This window comes from Actinia tenebrosa, unplaced genomic scaffold (genome assembly GCF_029948245.1).
Source record: "Actinia tenebrosa isolate PJP-AT-01 unplaced genomic scaffold, QUT_ActTen_1.0 PGA_scaffold3__52_contigs__length_22856419, whole genome shotgun sequence".
Lineage (NCBI taxonomy): Eukaryota > Metazoa > Cnidaria > Anthozoa > Actiniaria > Actiniidae > Actinia > Actinia tenebrosa.
This window is the reverse complement of record NW_028292580.1, coordinates 15,447,710-15,467,774: the sequence shown is the minus strand read 5'-3', so window position 1 is coordinate 15,467,774 and position 20,065 is coordinate 15,447,710. Positions and strand designations below refer to the sequence as shown.

At 36.2% G+C, this 20,065-nt stretch overlaps 2 protein-coding genes across 8 annotated transcripts in view; one reads left to right on the top strand and one right to left on the bottom strand.

Annotated features, from left to right (window-relative positions):
- Positions 1-20,065, bottom strand: part of LOC116294482 (uncharacterized) — a 103,930-nt gene that overhangs the window by 10,067 nt on the left and 73,798 nt on the right. For 3 of the 5 annotated variants that reach the window (XM_031702084.2, XM_031702085.2, XM_089035382.1), the window contains 4 exons: positions 10,215-10,313; positions 3,355-3,738; positions 3,156-3,194; positions 316-554 (listed from right to left, as the gene is read on the bottom strand). In XM_031702084.2, coding sequence (XP_031557944.1) covers positions 316-505 — 190 coding nt within the window. In that variant the 5' untranslated portion in view covers positions 506-554; positions 3,156-3,194; positions 3,355-3,738; positions 10,215-10,313. Of the gene's footprint in view, positions 1-315; positions 1,134-3,155; positions 3,195-3,354; positions 3,739-10,214; positions 10,314-20,065 lie in introns of those variants that run through there. The other 2 variants (XM_089035381.1, XM_089035384.1) reach the window with 2 other exon arrangements.
- On the top strand, positions 1,081-18,966 carry LOC116294486 (A-type voltage-gated potassium channel KCND3-like). Of its 3 annotated transcripts, none has more exons than XM_031702098.2 (3): positions 1,081-1,363; positions 14,733-15,914; positions 16,660-18,966. In XM_031702098.2, exons 2-3 carry the CDS (start codon positions 14,797-14,799, stop codon positions 16,871-16,873), a joined length of 1,332 nt encoding a protein of 443 aa, XP_031557958.1. In that variant the 5' UTR covers positions 1,081-1,363; positions 14,733-14,796; the 3' UTR covers positions 16,874-18,966. The 3 variants fall into 3 exon arrangements, with proteins under 3 accessions (XP_031557958.1, XP_031557957.1, XP_031557956.1); XM_031702097.2 differs by lacking the exon at positions 1,081-1,363 and adding an exon at positions 8,186-8,547; XM_031702096.2 differs by lacking the exon at positions 1,081-1,363 and adding an exon at positions 11,696-11,854.

Genomic DNA, 20,065 nt, shown 5'->3' with positions numbered 1-20,065 from the left:
TGAAATTCCCCTGACAATTATACTCTCCCTAGTCTCTCTCAATCACCTTGACTGTGAGTATCCCATCTAGACACAACCTTAGTAATACCTGTATCTGTATAATATCGCATAACTCTCCAGGAAATCCCCGCACCTCAAGAGTATATTTCCGATCAATTAGTTATCGATTTCCAATATTAGACGATTAATTATCATCGATTGATATTGATTGTTATCTGTCATCGATTTCACCGATCGTCCACGCTGGGTATACGTGTCAGATTTCTGCCAGATTATTTTCAGAAGTTAAATTTAAGACTATACAAGATAACTCACCAAGACCACATCTCCCTAAAGGAATAGCCTTCAGCTGTATAGGTGAAGGTTTCTCAAAGCCAGAATCAGTCAATCCTTTCAGTATCAAAGGTGACAACAAGAGTGACTCAAAATCCACTTGTTCCTCTGTCCAGACGTCAGTTGTGCGTTCTTTGGCAGAAAATTTGTGTCCTGGATGAAGTCTCTCCATTTTTGTCTACAGAAAAGCTTTAAAGCTATCGGCTAAGATACGGAGACATCTTAAGGATACAAAATGTTTTTTAGAATGAATAGATACTTCTAAATTTAGGGAAATATGAAGAAAAGTAGTTTTCCTCTAGACGGCCGCCATCTTGAAAATTACCGCTGATCAGAAATATTGCATGTTCATGAGACCGAGAGGGAAATGGGAAAGAGCATAACCAGCTGACCAAAAAGCAGGAAGACTTTTAGGGCGTGGTGAGGGTGTAGAAAAATGGGGGAGGGGGAGGAAGTAAGGGAATTGCGGACAACTAGGCCGAGAAGATTGGAGAACCTCCTTTCTCTTCTCATTCCTTTTCTAAAAGCCTTATTTCAAGTCCCTAAGAAGTTTTGATCACAACCATAGCTAAGGCAAAATTGTATACTATGTGACCTACATTCATTGTTAAACATGGCGAAACTTATGAAAATTATTCTTTTAAAAAGGCTGTAAATTTGTCAAATTAACCACAATCTTCTGACAGCGGTGATAGGCCATGAAGTGAAGCGTTAACATATTGATAAGCTTTTGTCTAGAAGCACTGTTTCAGAACTGACAATAACCTAGTCGTATTTGAATCCTTTGATCTGATTTTAAGGATTTACTGTGCTATTTTTCCTGGAAACATAAGGGCATTTGCTGTAAAGTGGGTGCCACATTGTCACAGGGGAAAAAGAACGAACCAAAGTGATCTAGTTGGAGTACAGATAAATTGGTGGAATACATATTCATTAAGGAAAAACAAGCTTTGCTGTCAAGTTCTTTTCCTTCTCTTCTGTTACTGAATGAGTGATGCAGCACTCGACTCACTCCTCAGATAAAGATAAGGTAGGAACAGCAAGTTATCTAAGTAAAACAAGATTGCGTAGATTGCGTTGAATATTGTACTGGTTGTTATGCAATTTAAACGGCAGTTAAAATGTCTAAATCAGATACAAAGCTTATTCAAATAATAAGAGGTTTATTGTAACTTGCGACGTTTTCTGTGATTATCGCATTTCCCCCACAACTTTCAGTGGATGCCGCAAAGGTGAGATCGTCTTCAAAATCACAGAGAAATACACGGGAAAAAATTTAACAAAAAAAAAAAAAAAAAAAAAAAAGAAAAGAAAAGAAAAGAAAAAAAACAACAACAAAAAACCGCTGTTGATCTACGACTAAACGATGGTACGTGCTATTTTTATAACCTTTATTTTTCATCTGACTGTTTGATATCACTAATTTGATTAGTTGTTTTTTACCACACTGATTCATTGAACGAAATCAGTATTCTGGCCTAATGTATCTTTAAAAAACCATTTTCCCTGATGTTTCCGTAAAAAATCAACGTGTTATTTTATTCGTCGTTCACCAAGCAAACATAGTCATATACAAATCTTGTGGTTACGATCTTTCTAGTTATGAGGTCTTATTGATTTCCAGAACTAATCGGCGGTTAACGCAGTTTCTCTTAATCTTATTGGATCGCCCATAATGAGCTTCTTTAACCAAGATTAGGTGGTTTGGCGGTTCAGTGTGTTCACAATACCAGACAAAATTCTCAACCATAAATTCTTTAAATAAACAGTACGTCGGAGATAAAGGTTCTTGGTTTTTTTTACTCCCTGTAGGATGGCTTTACCAACAAAATAATTTCCAAAAACCTTTTCATATGTGTCAGGTCTAAAGACCCGGAAGTTTGACGTCATTTTCCCGCTCTTTCTTACAGGCCAGGGAAACCGCAGTTCAAAATTAAGGCTGGCTCACTCCATATTGGCTTTATTGCTTCATCTGTAACAGATGAATAGGTAATTCAATCGTTATAGGCTCAGTGAGATTTTTATCGACAAAATCCTGAAGTAGTAAAATCAAACGCTACTAATTTTACATACATACATATAGCGACCAGCCGCCAAAAGTAAGGGTACAAAAGTAAACGAGTTGATAAGGATTAAAACAGCTTATCAAACATCGAGGCGTAGTAGTATCGCGTGACCACTCAATATCGATATCAAGGTGAGATTGAAGCTTTATTTTTCCTTATTGATAAATCCTCTGTATTCGCTCTATTTTCTCTAATTCACCATTTTTGATTTTAAATGATATCAGCGCTGATTTTTACCATCATTCTTACAATATCATCCTGTATTTCACTATTTCTTACCATAATCGTGTTCCATGGTTCATTAAGAAGTAATAACAACAGTTGGGGGAATAATGAGTTGGTTTTTCTTTCATAAATATATAGTTCTAAGTACATTGTTTACCCCAAAAATATTTATGCCATACATATGACATATATTTTGTTTCTGTCACACTACGTTTAGATTGTAGTCAAAATTCCAGGACGTAAACTGGAATCTGAAAAAAAATTTTTTTGTTTTGAAAGAGTTTTATAATCTACGTCTTCGGACATTGGAATTGGATGATCATCGGGGTGTCTAGAATATACCATTTTCTCCACTCACCCTAAATAAAAAATAGCGGCAAACCACTCTCAGTTAACAATAATTTACAACATCTAAGATCTCTGACTCTCTGTCAAGCGTTGGCCAGCCTTGGCGCCGTCGAGAGTATTGCGATTATAATAGAGTTATATATGATATTGGGTTTTAATGATAAACGGGCGTCACAAATCTACCTGTTAGACATCCTGGACCAGCAAATATGACGTTCCTTTCTAGAGAGAAATAGAGCATTATTAAGAAATGTTGTTTCAAATAATATTGGTTATATTGTTAATGGTTTATATATTGGTCTAAATTAATGAACAAGTACGTAATCATCCTCAAAGAAACATGAAAAATAATGAATTTAGGACTTCAGTTAGTAATACTTACAAGTCAGGATCAGAAGTAAAATAGGCTGGTCTGTGGTGGCCACAATCAGAAGTGTCTAAAAAGGGGCTGTGGCTCTCGTTCGTAGAGTTGTTGCTGATCCGAAATAATTCAGGTTCTGAGATTTCTCATAGCCGGGGTACAATGGACTCTTTGAACGCAAGTGAGGAATGGTGAGTTTCGATTGTTTACGATATGATGCTGACCAGGAGAGAACGCAGGCTCCGAATAATAGCTCTCGCTGACAAGCAGTACGCAGGTTCCGATAGGTTACTGATCAGGAGGGAACGCAGGCTCAGAAGATTACATTCAAGGAAGCTGGCCTGGGCTTTTGTTAGTAGATATTTGATGCTGACCTGAAATAATGCAGGATCTGGGACAGCAATGCTGACCAGAAGAATCGTAAGCTCGCGTGCACCGCAGCTAGCGCATCTAGTGAGGAGTGATGGGGTTTTGTTGGTAGACAAGACATCGGTAGACGAGCCGTTGAGCAGAAAATGTGCAAGCTGTGATGAGCGAGAGAAACGAGGGGCCTTCGTATTCGTACATGATGCGAAAGAATTAATGTATATATGCTCTTGGAATAAAACTCTGACGTGCATGCTGCAAAAAATACCATATAGCTATAGGGGAGGGAGGGGTGGGGAACAAGAGAGAAAAAGGGGCGAGACTCTGGTCCAAGGAAAACACATACCAAAAGGAAAACGTATATGTATCAAAATCATTTCGTAAACAGGAAAAGAATGAGTTGCGCGCAGATGTCAAGAAGCGGAGAAGAAAAAAGAAAACCAAACCAAGATTTTTCCTTAATCGTAGCGCGATCAACTTCTATAGTTAGCCACATAGCCCAGTATCTCTACTTTTGGGATTAACTTGCTTTAAGGGTTATTAGATATAGTTCTATTTAAGACTAATAAAAACCACAGTCAAAGCTTCTAAACAAAGATGACAACCCCAGTTTTGGAAAGCACCTTATAGAACAGTGCATAATCCAAAGTCAATTTATTCCTTTTTTATTGAAGATTTATTTACCAATCCGATCCTGGACAAGCTGTAGTTTATTATTAATTGGTGACAAATAATCTTAATCTGTAGTAGGCCGTTACCTTTTGGCAATCCTAATATGATTAATGTATTAGTATTTCACCAATCAGTAAAATAGCTCTGTTAGCGCGATTCGTCACTGGAGTTATTATGACTTAATCTAGTCTGGTATAGTTAGTTCTGAACCTGTCGAAGGAACCGGCTGTGTTGATCATAAATCGAAGGTGAGAAGTATAATATGTCAGTCCATTGAAGTCAATTTATCTTAATACATAAAATACATCTTGCACCCAAACATTTTCGCGAATTTCAAAACGCTTACATATTTTGCCATAAAAAGAAAAGTTTCTTCGACTTAACGTTAAGTAAATATTTAAAAATGTTATTTTCCGTTGCTTTTTATTTTTTTAAGTATATTTTTACTGAACACATAAAATACTTAGCTTTCTTACGTCGTTCCTTACGCCAAACAAAGCAACATCTGGATTTATAAATAGATTTTTATTTATTTGTGAAATGAAAAAGCTTTGTCAGTTTAAAAAACCAAGTATATTCACAGTAAATTTTGACACTGTTCACGGAGTCATAAATATATCTATATATACACAAGGCTTTCAAAAAAATAGATAATACCATAATAAATACATAGATATTTTACAAGCGATGAGATAATTTATTTGTCGTCAAGGACCTTCAAGGCAAAACAATGGCTACCTCAACTAACAAACTAACACTGAAAACTTTAAATAGCGACCTTAACTATTGCATAGTAAATGTAATATTTAACCTCTTGGATATAATGACTTTATAAAGATTTTATGTAAAAAGCAAAGGAAAAATATATCTAAGTTGTTTATTGGTGTGGAAAGTTTTGTGGGTCAATTGTTCGTGTTGTGAGTACCCTTGCCTCGAGGCGAATGGAAATGGAGGATTGATGGCGTAGAGGAGGGTATATTTCGTTTTTTGTCTGTAGACACTATTTGGTAAAAATCGTTGAATGCCAGACATGCTAAATAATTGATGACAAACTAGGAGCAGAAGGTAAGACAGTAAAAGTTCGATTTCCGAGTGATAATTCAAAAAAGAGAGTTTAAAACAAAGCAATTGAAATAAGAAACTTTCGACTTATAAGATTTTATTATTATATATTAACAAGCTTTTCGTTCCTGCTGCCCATCTAACACCTGTTCGACGAATTAACCATCTCAGCGCAATGATTAAGCGTCGAGGTTAGAACGCAATTGAAAAGCTAGCTAATCCAGTCAGAAAACTCTATATTTGCCTTAATCGCTCTTAGACAGTCTGATTCATGTTGTCTTAGTCTCATAGAGAAATAATTGATAATACAGTACATACAGTAATTCATTGGGAATAGACTAGTATATTTTTCTATAGCCAGTTTAACAAAAACGTTATTCTACTACAATGTTGCTATGACGGCTGATGTGGATCTGTCGTGATTGCGTCAGTGATTCGTTTGTGCGTAGACTTCGGGCGATTTAGTTGTTGTTTAACTTCTTCAATTTTGTATGCTGCTTAGACTGTTATACAAAGAGATAAAGCTAAACACTTTGGAAGACAGAAACTGGTTGTAAAATGGATGACTGTGACGGGGAGAAAGGAGGGGGGAGAGCTGAATGATAGACCGCGGTAGTTAGGCTTGGAAACACCTGATTGGTTGGGGAAGAAGTCGATTTGCGCATTCGGGTGCGCAGGTCCGGAAAGGGAAAAACTGTGCCGGAAATCTTAAATATGCGGACCGAAGCAGTTGAACCGTTTCTTTTCAAGACCGAGGGAAGAGGTTTACCCTATCGGGACCAACTTTAGGACGGTAAATAAATATTTAACCCCTTTACTTTTCGACTTGTTTAGCAATCCGTTATAACATGCGCGCGTGCGGATGAAGTCAGGATACCGGACCTCGGGCAGATTATGAGAAAATACCACCCGCTAAAACAGCCAATCAGAACACACGATTTTTAGGATATCAAGCCGGAAAAAGATCTATTATTACAACCAAGTGATGGTCGAGTGAAAAAAACTATATCAAACATTCTGATTTTTCTCTTGCAGCCAACTGGGACCATTAGACACCGAATCGAAATATGGCGACGATAGCTATTGTTCTGGACTGACTAGTCTTTGATCTCGTAATACGAGGCTAGTCACTCCAGAACAATAGTTATTCAAATTGGTCGCCATATTTCGATTCGTTGTATATTTCGCTAATTTTTAATTTGTTTAAATTTAACGTTATATTAATGGTACGCGGGTAATAATACATGGGATATTACATGGGCGCGCGGAGATACGAAATTTATCTTCGAGTGTTGAAAAGATCTCTCACGAGTGAGCGCCCATGTAATATTCTGTTTATTATATAATTATCCATAAAATCAATTTAATAAGCTTTTTATTATTATATAAAGTTTTTAGTTATTTTTACATGTGAAAATATCAGTTTTTCGAAAAGGAGAAATATATAGATGTCGATGAAATACCAGGTTTTCTCTAGTGTCGAAAATTTGATATCTTTCACCAGTGGAAGTTGTCGCTGTTGAATCGGCTTGCTATTTTAATAAAGAAATTTTGAGCTTTTGTTTTATTTAAGTTTCATCGATATCTATATAATAAACAGAACATTACATGGCTGCTTGGAGATACGAATTTTATCTTCTCGTGTTCAATTTAGATATCTCACTCGTTCGCTACGTTCACTCGTGAGATATCAATTGAACACTCGAAGATAAAATTCGTATCTCCGCTCGCCCATGTAATATCCTCTATGTATTTTATGGATAATTCATATGATAAGGGTTTTTATTTCATGGCAAAACGCGGAAACTAAACCCTGATTTTACTGTTAGGGTGCACGTCCTGATTTCTACTAGTGAAAGAGTAAAAAAAAACAAAGCAAAAATAGATGGAAGATAGATGGAAGATGGATGGACAATAAAAATAGGACAAATCTCGGTCTAAATAAGTGGGAACTGTTTCTGTTTGGAAATTATTGCATGATGTAAACTAGTGCTGGAGACAAAGGCAGCCCAGCAGGAGAGAACTTTCTTATGGAGTGTTCTTGTTTGCATATCAATCTAGTCTCAAAGATACACTATTTAACAGTGGATAATTGTATGAATTTATGTATTGATATTACTTTTGTGCTTCAAATAACGAAAAAATGATTTTGTTTTCTGATTGCGAAATCTTTGCTTTTCGGGATCAACGACAGCATTTAAGCGGGGGCCAACAGAGAGAGCCAACAAGACTTGGACCCCAGGTAAAGGAGCACGCATATATATGTCAAAATACGCCGGAGATCCAAAGTTTACAGCGTGGGGAAATTCTCATTACGATGAATGGTTTTGGTAATCGAATATATTCATCAAGCGGAGTCATTTTCTAAGGAATTCTCTGAAGACAGGAGCAAGCGAACTCGTGGTCTTTGTTTTATGGTCTTAGGAAGTTTTTTATTTCGGAGGAGACTTTCCTAAAGGCGGCGTCAGTGAAATTTTTAGAAGCATGAATCGTTTTTAGCAAGCCAATTCACTCCCGGAAGTTGAAAAGGTTGCGGGTTGCAGGGTTGCAGAACTTATGATCATCAATGTCGAACCTTAATCCATCTAGGTGTAGTTGCCAGAACCGCAACACAAAGCGCTTGGACATCTCCATCACTTTCTCAATATTCACACTTAAAACTTCAAATATAAAGTTGGACATTGCATGTTCGTAGAGAGTAACACACTCTTACTATATTCCAATGAGTAACACACTCTTTCTAGATTCCAATGAACAGGGATCATCACGAGGTTCCAGAATGTTCAATTGATTAAAAATTTTTGAAAATTTAAAATGAATTTTATTCAAAACAATGTGGAACTGCCACCATTGACGTCAGACTAATCAACAACCGCGTGAGATTTTTTCCCGTTATTGTTTTCAAGAATAGAATTCTCCCTCCTGGGTCCACAGACGTTATCTAGTCTATGTTTCGGAAATGAGGTTTGAAAAATTCAATCTTACTTGAAGTCAAGGGTCTTTCCTCTTTGGAGATGTTGCTTCCTTGTCCTTAATGACATTGATATCGAAGTCGACATATCTAGTGGTATTCTAGTTCCTCACGATGGACAGTTTTATAGTCTAGTACTTGCGGTAAGTCTTTGATAACAGTTATAAACTCATCACGCATAACGTTTACGTGATAGGAAACGCCAAGACAAGTCTAGGGTACTTATTTCTATTGCTTCTCACTGTCTTCACCTGAGAAGCGGAATTCCCAGAATACTTTCACACTTACTTCAGGCGCAAATTTTTTTATACGCAGAAGAAATCAGGACCGGACTAATGAAATAATCCGAATAACACTATTCGGTATTTTTTAGTTTGCGCTAATTAGGTGTTTCATCATAAACCAATAAATAATTTCGAGTGTTAATCGGGCAATGAAAGATATAGTGAAAAACATGACCCGTACAAAAATACAAATCTGATCGTTTTTTAAGAGTAGCGAGAAGTGAAATCCTTCAGAAGTGTTGGTTCAACGCTATTTCTCACCATCATGAGACGACGTCTACTTAGGATTTTGCAGTTCTTATCAGCCAAACTACTAGCCAAGAATTTCCTATAAAAATGTGGGCTATAAGCCATAAGAGCAAAGTGTTCTAGCTTGATAAGTAGAGCGGTTTCCTTAGATAACAGCGGAAACATGGCCAAATAAATCAGTTGCGCAATTCTACGAAAATTATCGTTCAAATATTGCAGAAGTACTGAGTAAAAGCTTGTAAAATGGCTATTACAGGAGAGATGGGTTTCAAAATCAAAATATCTAGTTGTGTGACCACTAACAAATGCCATGATCTACTAATAATTGGTTGGTTCATAGCTAATAATGATCACGCCATGTTTGTGTTAAGACTTGCGTTTTTGTCGATCGATTGCGACCTTAATATTTTACAGTAAACTTGATGTCACAGTGGATCGCAAACACTGACACGTATATTCGACATAGTGCCAAAACAAAGCTGATGTTCGTTGTATTTGCCAATCTTTTCTTCCACATGGCTTTCAAATATCGTGATAAGACATCAGTGCTTTAAAACGTCCTTTTATCCTTTCGCAGTAGGAGGGTTGTAAATCTCACGACATACGGCACGGAATTGTTTAACCAATAAGAAGGGAGAGAGAACTACCTAAAATTTAACAAACCGACCTGAAACAACCTCTGTACTTATCAAAGTCGCGGCACGGCTAATAGGCTTTTTGCAATAGATTGACACGTGATTGTTACTAGATGGCCAAAAAATTTGGACTTCCTTCATTTAAAGATTTTTTTGCTGGATTACTAATGTCGCATCCAAAACCTTTTCAAAAATACTTTTTTCCCTTATAAGATACTTTCGATTTCAAGATAAGAAGCAATTTAAAGTTTGTTTGCCATCCAGTAGAGCCTTCCCAAAGGGACCTTGTTCTGAATTGTTTCGTTATCAAAGTCATATATCAGCACGTGACTGTTTGTTGCAAAAGGCCTATTAACACAAGGATTGAATCAGTAATTTAGCGTATTAGGTTTTGCAGAGGTAGAAATTCCGGACACATGGACACGACACGGTCACCAGCATGGCACGAAACGGTACGTCTATCAGGTTTACTATTATTTGAATACTTTTTTTCAAATGTGAGATTTATGTAAACCGGCAAAAACAACCTCTGGGTTGATCTAAGCCATGGTACAGCTAGCACCGCGCTGACTGAATTATAGAAAAACCCTTGAAACAACGAAAAGACCCTAGAAAGGTTGATTTTGATTTCTGGAGACGTACCTTTTCAGCTTGGGTGTCAATGATGCTTCTCCATTCAGACCAGTCGTCATCCTCACACCAGCAAAGAAAGCAATAATAATAAAGGCAATGACTTGGGACCTGAAATAGGAAAATATTTATTGCAGAAGAAATTAATAGATAAGTTTTAAGAAAGAGGCTAATGCTGACACGAAGCAGGTTTGGTATGCGTGGGGAAGGTATACTGGCATGGTCTACGCTACAACACAGCAATATTATTAAGATATTTATTTTAGTTCAGTATTATTCTAGGGAATCAGAATTGTACTTCAAAATTAGATTAAGAATACTCTATAAAACTACCCCAGCATTTAGTGTTCCTAAAATATTTTTCCTGCCAAAAAAGTTCGGGCGTATCTAATTTCAAAGAACGCGTGCGTTTTTAATGTTTTGTTAAAAAATAGCGCCAATAGATCAGACTTGTTAATCTAGATTTAAAATTAGCAAGTGGTTGGCATTACTTTTGTAGGAGAACGTTTCCTATCTATTCATCCATCCGTGATGAGTAGTTTTATGCCTTGCCAAGCTTCGCTTGTTTTGCTATTTGAATGTAAAGAAAGACTAGAGTACTTAATATAAATGACAACGACCACACAGGGAGAGAAGACAAATCACACAAATCTATGACATGAATCTATCCGACTAATCATCAATTGATTAGTGCCATTCATTATAGTTAACTTATCAATCCAGCAGTGTCATTTGGAAACAAATTGAGGCGTCTTAAGTATCTACCACAACACGTTAGATTTGAATATATATTAACTATGCGCTCGCCATTTGAAGTGAACCCACACTCGCATTTGGCAGGTTTTATGCCCATTATCATTATGTTTAGCAACGATGTTCTTGTTGCTGTTTAATAGGCCAGAAAACAAACGATTACTTCTCAGATGAAACCCTTCATATGATGATTTTGTTAAATAAGAATGGTCACTTTCTTTGGTGTGAAGATCACTCAAAATTTTACACTTTGTTAGTGTAAAACCGACCGCGAAAAAAAAAAAAAAAAAAAAAAAGGAAAAAATAACTCTTTTCAACGGGACCGTTTTGCAAAGCAACTATGACTTATTTAATCCCAATTATTTTTGTTCAAGAACCATTTCCGATTGAACTAAAATCCCTAAAAACCTTTGTTGCCACAAATCACGACCAAGCTCGTCAAAAGTATAAATGAATTATATTTAGTCAAGGTACTTGTTGTGTTGCTCTGTGGGAGAACAAGCCAGATGCTTATCCATGGACCTATTTTTGACTTTTCTTATGCTTCAGGAACCGACTTGAAATTTCGTCTCGATAAAACCGAAAACAATGGCATTCATGAGGCTATTGACAATCTAAAATCTTTGAACAATATGGACTTCTATTTGAAGTTTGCATATCATTACTCTTTTTGTTTGGCACATAAACGAAAAACAATGTATGTGTGAGCCAAAGAGATCCTTTGCTGAGTTATCCATAATTTACAGTTTATTTTACATTGTCCTCAAAGGGCATCACAATCAGCCTCATTCGGCTTAAATTTGACTATTATCAATTTTAAATCTGAAATAATATTGGGCCATAACTGTCGAGAGAGACTAAAGTACGAAACATTTGAAAAGATGTTGAAAGTGAAAACGGTAAGCCTCATTATCGAACCTTTTTACGGGTGGCCTATTCTTTTTGCATATTTTGTTATTCTTCTTGCTGGTGTACTAAGGGCTTCTCGAGTTGTTTGGTTCTTGGGGACCTTAACTTTAGGATTGGAGATAAGACCCTGTTTATACTGGATTAGTTTAGAAGCCTTAGAATAGTTCCAGGATTAGCTAATTTAGTACAAGTACAAACTGATGGAAGTGTTTCGTATTGGTAAGGAGCGGAAGTGAAGCCAGAAAAGTACCATGAATATGAAAAACAACCTTACTCGATTTTGAACTATTATTTTTCAATAGAAACGCCTGTCTACCGGTGGGATTACACAATGGTTATTAGTCCAGACTTCTCTCAATAAAATTGATAAAGGATTGAGGTCATTAGTAAATCCTACAGAGTTAATTCGTAATGTACTATGTTCGATGAAAATTGGTGACATTTTTGATATATTTAGGTCTTACGAGTTAATTCGAAGCGACAGCTTATCGTTGTTTTGGCGCCCGATTACAAATTAGCTCTTGCGACGCTAGTCCACTTAGGGATGTTTTCTTTTGAGAACAGAAGAGCTAATATGCAAATGTTGGCGCATCCTAACGGTTGCAGTATTTGGTACTAACCTGTATCCCCCATAAACACCTTACAACAAAAAAAGAACCCTTTGTGAAGCTTTTCAATAAGCAATTGAATGAATTTCTAACGAAATATAAGATAATTTAAGCGTTTTTGGATGTCTGTTGACTGACAATATAATAGCTTCTTATCAGTCGAATGAGAATTTTTCGTTTATGATGAATGGATAGCTTCTGTCTCCGCCATACATGTTCACAAAGTACACTATCTTCCTAGCCTATAAACTTATGTCTTTGTTACTCTTCAATTGTATTTGATTGTATGAGAGAGCACACATGAAATACAATATGTCGGCTTATTTTCAGCTGTAAGGATCATTGGATTTAGGACAGAAGAAAACATTACATTGATCTTTCCAATTATTTAGTATTATTATTACTATTATTCGCGTAATTTATTATCATATTTGTAACCTATTATTATTATTATTAATGGTAACTGCGACGCTTTTAGTCTTTTCTTCATGATGATTATTATTAGTATTGTTAATAATTTATTATATATGAACCTATTATTATAATCAATAGTAACTGCAATGCTTCAAACTCGAACCCAGACACTTCGCTTGTCTTATTGATCTCACGCTGTGGTTGATGGGAAGGAATAAGTGGGTTCGCGGTGCATCAAGGGAAGGAAAGAAGAGAAAAGCGAAGCATCTTCACTTTTTCTCTCTCCTTCCCAAAAGCCATCGCGCGCATTAAAAAAGCGTGAGTGACGACTGGTTACGAGTTTGGCAATGCTTTTAGTCTTTTCTTCTTATTGATTATTATTAAAATTATTATTATTATTATCATCATTATTAATATTAATATTATTAATGTTAATTGCAATGCATTCCCACTGCTGTGATTCAGGAACATCTAACATTGACTTTAGATACATTTAAATGACGATCATACTCATGTAGCTTACGACGATTTTAGTTCAGATGGCTCTGTCACTTCCTTAAACCATACTATAGCACTAGTTTACACTTTCAAGCTTGGAGGGAAACTTGGTAACGAGCTTTTCCCGCTGATATAATTGTGGATTGTTCCCAACAATAATCAAATCTCATGGATAGGAAACGGGCTTTTCTATTTTGTTGTCGTATATTTTCATGTCAGATCACATAACATCCCTTGAGCATTCTTCTTTTCTTACTTTACCCATATCACTTGACATGGAAAAGATACATACATTTGATACATACATTATGATGTAATTAACTAGCTCAAAGCAACTCACATCCAAGAGGTCCAAGTTAAAAAAAGAAGTAAAATATCCTTTACAAAATTATGAAAGAAGTAACAAGTAAAGTGTGAGTTCTTTTGTATGTTCCTGTCAGCCTTTTATCAAAAGTAATTTTGAAAATAGTCTATAAGCTCCAAAAAGTGACATTAATATGAAGCTAGATGATTAACCAGGGATTAGAGAAAATGACTGTTTAATCATTCATTTTGTGTAAGAAAGTGTCAAGAAGAGCAGGTACGATAAATGTGGTCATGAAATATTTTTGTACTCAAAACAACTCGTTCTACAATCCAGCAAGAAAAACGACGTTTAAAAATGGTTCCATTTTAACAACAACAACAACAATAACAACGACAATGACAGAACCACCATATCATGAATTCAAATTCACCAGAAATATTTTACGAGAAAAGGAACAGTGAGTAAGACAACGATACGACTCAGCAACGTATACTACCAGTATTGCAGTTAAATTTTATTAGCCAATATTATTTCCGCCAGCAAAAGCAAACATTCTCTCCTTTTATGTCGCTATGTCTTAAAGCCTCGGCGTCGAGTTTTGGGGTCACACGCGGAGGCGAAACGTGGTCAATTATTGGTTTCCTGACCTATACATTCATCAGAGAACAACACACATCAATAAGTACTTAGCAGACGTATGTTACGACTGTTAATATTCGTTGGATTTAGGCGAAACTTTGTGATATTGATGTTCCAAGCTAAAGTTTTTTTTTTCCTTTTCTTTTGTATCTCTTCTCCGTTTTGTGAACACATCGTACAACATTAAACACGATATCTATAGCCAATGTCGTCAAGTAGCCTAGTTATTTTACTGAAATACATAATATAGTCAAACAATCATTCTAGTTTTACAAATATAAGAGAGAGACAAGTTGAAACAGGAGGTGTTTAATTCTTCATTTACATTCAGTTTCCTTAACCTTTTTTAGTCCAAATGTTACTCAACTATATGATTTGATTATCTGTTTTTCTGTTTAACAGTGATCGCCGTGGATACCTGGCAGACTCAAGATCTCCTGCCAAGCCTTAACAGTTGATATGCAGTATGATCAGTATCAGTGCTTCGCGGACTGCTTATTCCCGTCATTCGCCTGTCCAGAGAAGGACAAAGACACGCCCTACACAAACATTAGCAAAGACCCAGCACGTCAAGCCTAGTGGGGTCAAGGTCATCATTAATGTTGGTGGACGCAAATTTGTCACGTGGAAAGATACTTTGCAACGTTTTCCAAATACTTTACTGGGAAATGAAAAACTGTCCTCTAAATTTTATGACCAGAGTAGGGGAGAGTATTTCATTGACAGAGATCCGCATTTGTTTCGTTATATATTGAATTATTATCGGAATGGCAAGCTACATCGTTCCATCGATGACTGCAACGAGAGTTTCGAGGAAGAGCTTATTTTTTACGGTATAGCACCTCAAGAGATTCACGACTGCTGTTTCGACGAGGATCAAGAGGAGGAACAGCAAAATCAAGAAAAAATAAGACAACAGGCTGAAGAAGCAAACAAACCAGTTTACGTCCCTAAAACATGGTTTGGCAAAATTAGGAACTGTATTTGGAGGACACTTGAAGGGGAAATTGAAAGCGGTATAGGAAATGTCATTGGTATGGGATTTATTTATTTCGTTGGTTTGTTCATCATTCTTAGTATATTTACAACAGTTTACGAGACTGTACCCTGCACCGATGGAATCAAAGCATGTGAAGAAAGAACTTATATTCTTGACCTTTTGGACTTGATTTGCATTGGTGTGTTTTCTTTTGAGTTTGGGCTTCGTGTTTTGGTTTGTCCTGATTACAACGCATTTGTTAGGACTCCCATGAACCTTATTGACTTCTTTTCAATTCTACCGTTCTATGCACGACTTCTTCTTCAGTCAGTAGTTGGCTCCAACCTGGAAGCATTTATCGTGCTCAGAGTTTTGAGAATTTTTCGAGTCTTCAAATTATCGCGGCACTCCAAAAGACTTCAAAGATTTGGAGCTGCTATTGGGTCTTGTTTTCAAGACTTAATGTCTCTTACCTTTGTTCTTCTTGTTGCGGTGTTGTTATTTTCGAGTTTTATATATTTTATCGAGAAAGGTGCAGTGGAAGGGATGTTCACCAGTATTCCAGATAGTATGTGGTACACTATCGTCACCATGATCACATTAGGGTAAGTAATTTCTTAAACTTGTCTTATTATTCTTGGTGATATTAGGAAGCTGCCAGCTGATCTGAAAGAAAATGTTAGCCAATCTGAATCGAGAAAATTTGCAAAACTGAGGTGTCACTTTTCCTTTTGAAATTATGGATTTCCAGGCCACCAAATAAAAAAGATTAACGTCACTAATAAGAGGTTGATAACAATAACACCTAATAACTAATCAGAGCACGGGCAGCCCAAACAAGGTTCCTGTGTATGGTTTATAAGGGAATGTTTGGGAGTTATGATAAAGTTACGAAAATAAAATGTTTCACTCAACAATTTGCCTCAAAACTTGCTGCAGTTGTTGCTTTTGCTTTGTTCAGTCTTCTGACGAAGTTTCAGCGCGATTTGAGGCCGTTTAGTTAGGTAGAGAAGAGCGGATTTTGAAAAAACCCACTAAACGGCCACAACTCAGTTTTGCAGTGACATCAGTTTTCAAGTGACGTCGATTTTAGATAAGCTGTTGGAGTTCAAAATAATCATAGATCATAAACACGATGCATCATGATCTAGCTTGGGTACAAACAACCCCTTCTATGATAGAAGGCTTAAATCTGTGGACGCTCAAGTTCAAGGGAAATTAGAAAATGTTTAACAAATCAATGAAATTCTAGGAAATTCGCAATATTGGAACTCTTGAGTATTCCTGTGTTTGTTAATAATGAAATTATTTGCTATCACTAATCGACATGTTTGTTTCTTTATTATTCAGTTACGGTGACATGGTACCTTCTACTGTACCAGGCCAACTTCTTGGTGCAATGTGTTGTATATCTGGAGTAATACTTATTGCTCTGCCAATCCCCATCATTCAGGAAAAGGACATCTTTAAGAAGAATATGATAAACGTCTATGATGTAGATGACTTGCGAAAGAAAATTGAAAAAATGAAAAAGGAAAACGGGAATGAAAATGAAAATGGATAAGTAATTCGTCGAATCTTCTTTGCATTATCTGCTGTTATGTACATGCAATGGCTCACGATTGCTCGAGTCCGATTGCCATGGATACGGAGCACCCAATAAGATACACGATGAATGTCCAACCCTTACACATCCTTGTGGAAGGTTCTTGGATTCATGCGGATAAAATTAACCCGAAACTGGAGTGTGTTTTATGATTCAATGGCAGCAATAACTACAAAGGATTGGTTTATATATTTAAGCTTATAATTTGTCCCGGTTCGTATTATATCGTACATTACGATTGGACATCAAGGATTGGTCTATACATTAGAGCTCATGATTGGTTCGTATTCTATCGAACATTACGATTGGACGATGAAAGATTGGTTTTATATCAGTCCAAGCTTCTGATCGGTTTGTATTCTATCAAGCATTAAGATTTGTTGAATATGGGACATTCTGCGATAGATCGAATCAAAGATATAAAAGATCGATTATCAACTGCATACTTGCTAAAACTGCTTAAATCTAAATACCTATTTTCTATACTTTTGAATGGATTTGTCGACTTCTTCCGTAGAGGGAGTTTTGGAAATGACTCGAAAATATTTTTACTTTAATGAACGTGTTCTACCTTTAATGACATTCCTATTTACCATGCTTTTTTCAAAATAATTTTGTTGTCAAAATTTTGAAATCCTTACTAATTGATAATTGAAAATATCTTTTTGTATTTGTTAAGGACGTCGCACACTATGTGGGCTTGCAGGAAGGACATGAAATTGGGACAGGTTGGTCCTTTCATGCACTACCATTTGGCCAAAAGAGAGGTTGTGATGATAATGCGATGAATGACGAGTTTTTTACTAGTTCCGCGTTTTGCAGCGGAGTTTGTAAAGAGCATAAACAAGATATGGAAAATGAAAATGGGTCACTTTGTTCCCCACTTCATGATATCCATGTTCAAACCAGTTTGAATTAATGCAGGGACATAGGTTTGACTTTCTATTGTCTCACGGGCAGGGAATCAACTATTCTTGCTTAAGGATGTTCCTACTTCAGGTCCCCTTAGTTTGCGACGACCTTTTATGATAATAGCTGAACTAGATCTATATTTTTATTGACTTTAACTTCTAATAATTCTTAAATCCTTCTTTCTTCATCCATGCATTCGTACGTTCGTCTCTCGCTTGGTTCTCTGTCCTCCTCTATGTGTATCTGACTGCACGTGCTGACTGTGTGGCTCCCTTTTAGGCAGCAAGTCAGTAAGCAAGTCAGTCAGTCAGTCAGTCAGTCTGACTGTCTGTCTATAGTTAATGTTTACGTCGTTCTGCAAATGCTTTGTTGGTCTATCTATTCTTTCATTCGTCCTACTAGTATCTACTTACTTTGACGAAGGACTAGCGTCCGAAACGTCAGTAAGTTTTTTCATCTTTTCACGGTGTATAATCTACCTTTTTCATCATTACTTAGCCTTTTCACTGTTTTTCTGATTACCTTCCTTATTCTTCTTAAAATAATATAGACCAGAACTGGACCCCCTGTGTCTAATGTTTTACGCGCACAATATAAGTAGTACAAAATTATGTACTGATTGAGATACACGCGTGATTCAGATCAGAAATAAACTGAAATAAGTTTAGGTCCAGTTCTGGACTACTCATAATATAATACTATTGAGTGTTTGAGTTTGCCATTATATTTCGTAATGGTTATTATTATATAATTACCAATGAAATATCTATTTTTCTCTATTTCGAAAAATTGATATCTTCACACGTGAAAATAACATGTTATTTTCGCGTGTGAAAATAACACCATTGCGATGGCTATTCAAAAATACACGGGAAGAATTGCCTGAAAAAGCCAAAACATACTTCATTGATAATTATGTAATAAACAGAATATTACATGGGCGCTTGGAGATACGCAATTTATCTTCTCGTGTTGAAGATCTTTTCAACACTCGAAGATAAATTTCGTATCTCCTCGCGCCCATGTAATATCCTCTATTTATCAAAGTGTTTGGACATCAGAGTGAATATTGATATTTGAATATAGTGTTGAATTCAGATATGATTGATATTAAATCGAGTTGTTTGTTATTTATTTCATCATAAGTGTTATGGTGTATTCGATTGAATCTGGGTGAATCGTCCGTAACCTATGGCTAATTTATTTTTTGTTGAAGAGCAGAGAATGGTTTCTAGCTTATTCTCCAGAATCAGAGATTCTTGCCTAAGCCTTCAACACAGAGTCAAATAACTGGAGAGCCAGCATAAGTATTTTTAATAGACCGTTTTCTCAATGTTACGTGCGCATCCAAATTTAAGGAACTTGACGGGTCACGATACCAGAACACGAGTATTATCATGCATTACTTTTTTCGATAAGAATTCATAAAATCGATTATTCTCCTCTTTAACTATAAAACTATCTTCTCAATTTTACCGAATCTGCCCTTTTTAAGTTTTGTTGCCCGTCAAGTTTGATGCGCACGCATCCTTGAGAAAACGTTCTATTGAACGTTCTGAGCTCCAACAGGATGCGTTGTGGTCTAATTTAGGTACAAACAACGCCATATAAGGCGTCGTGACGAACAAATTAAAGATAATGTAATCAAAGCTAGATCATAATGCACCATGTTCGTTATAAACACGATGCATTGTGGTCTATACCTTCGAAACAAACAACACCATATAAGGCATGATGCACCAAGCTCGCTATCTCATAAAAGGGTCTTTGAGTATTTCCCTATTTTCAACCACGTGTGCCATTCCCACGAGAATAATTTCTATGATTCCTATTAACGACCGAGAAGTTATATTATAAAATGGATGAAACTTAACTCAAACAAAGAATCTTATTCTGAAGAGGTTTGAAATGCGAAAAACTCAAGCGACGCATTTAAACAAGAACTAAGTTCCAACTCGGAAACGCTCAAAAAAATTCGTTTGAGGAAAATTTCCTATAAAAGTTGCATCACTTTTGTCTTGACTAATTGGATAAGACCCCAGGCAATTAAACAGTGACGAACTAATTAAAGGGTTTCGTATCTTGTTTTGGAGCGTAATAAGGAAGATACTAATAAGTGGTGTAAAATTTTCTACCAATAATGAGAAATAAGGCGGGTTTCCTAATTCTAATTCTATATATTGGTAGCCTTAAGTGGTTTGCAAAACCTGTTAGGTTTTAAGTCCACCAGGAGTGGTA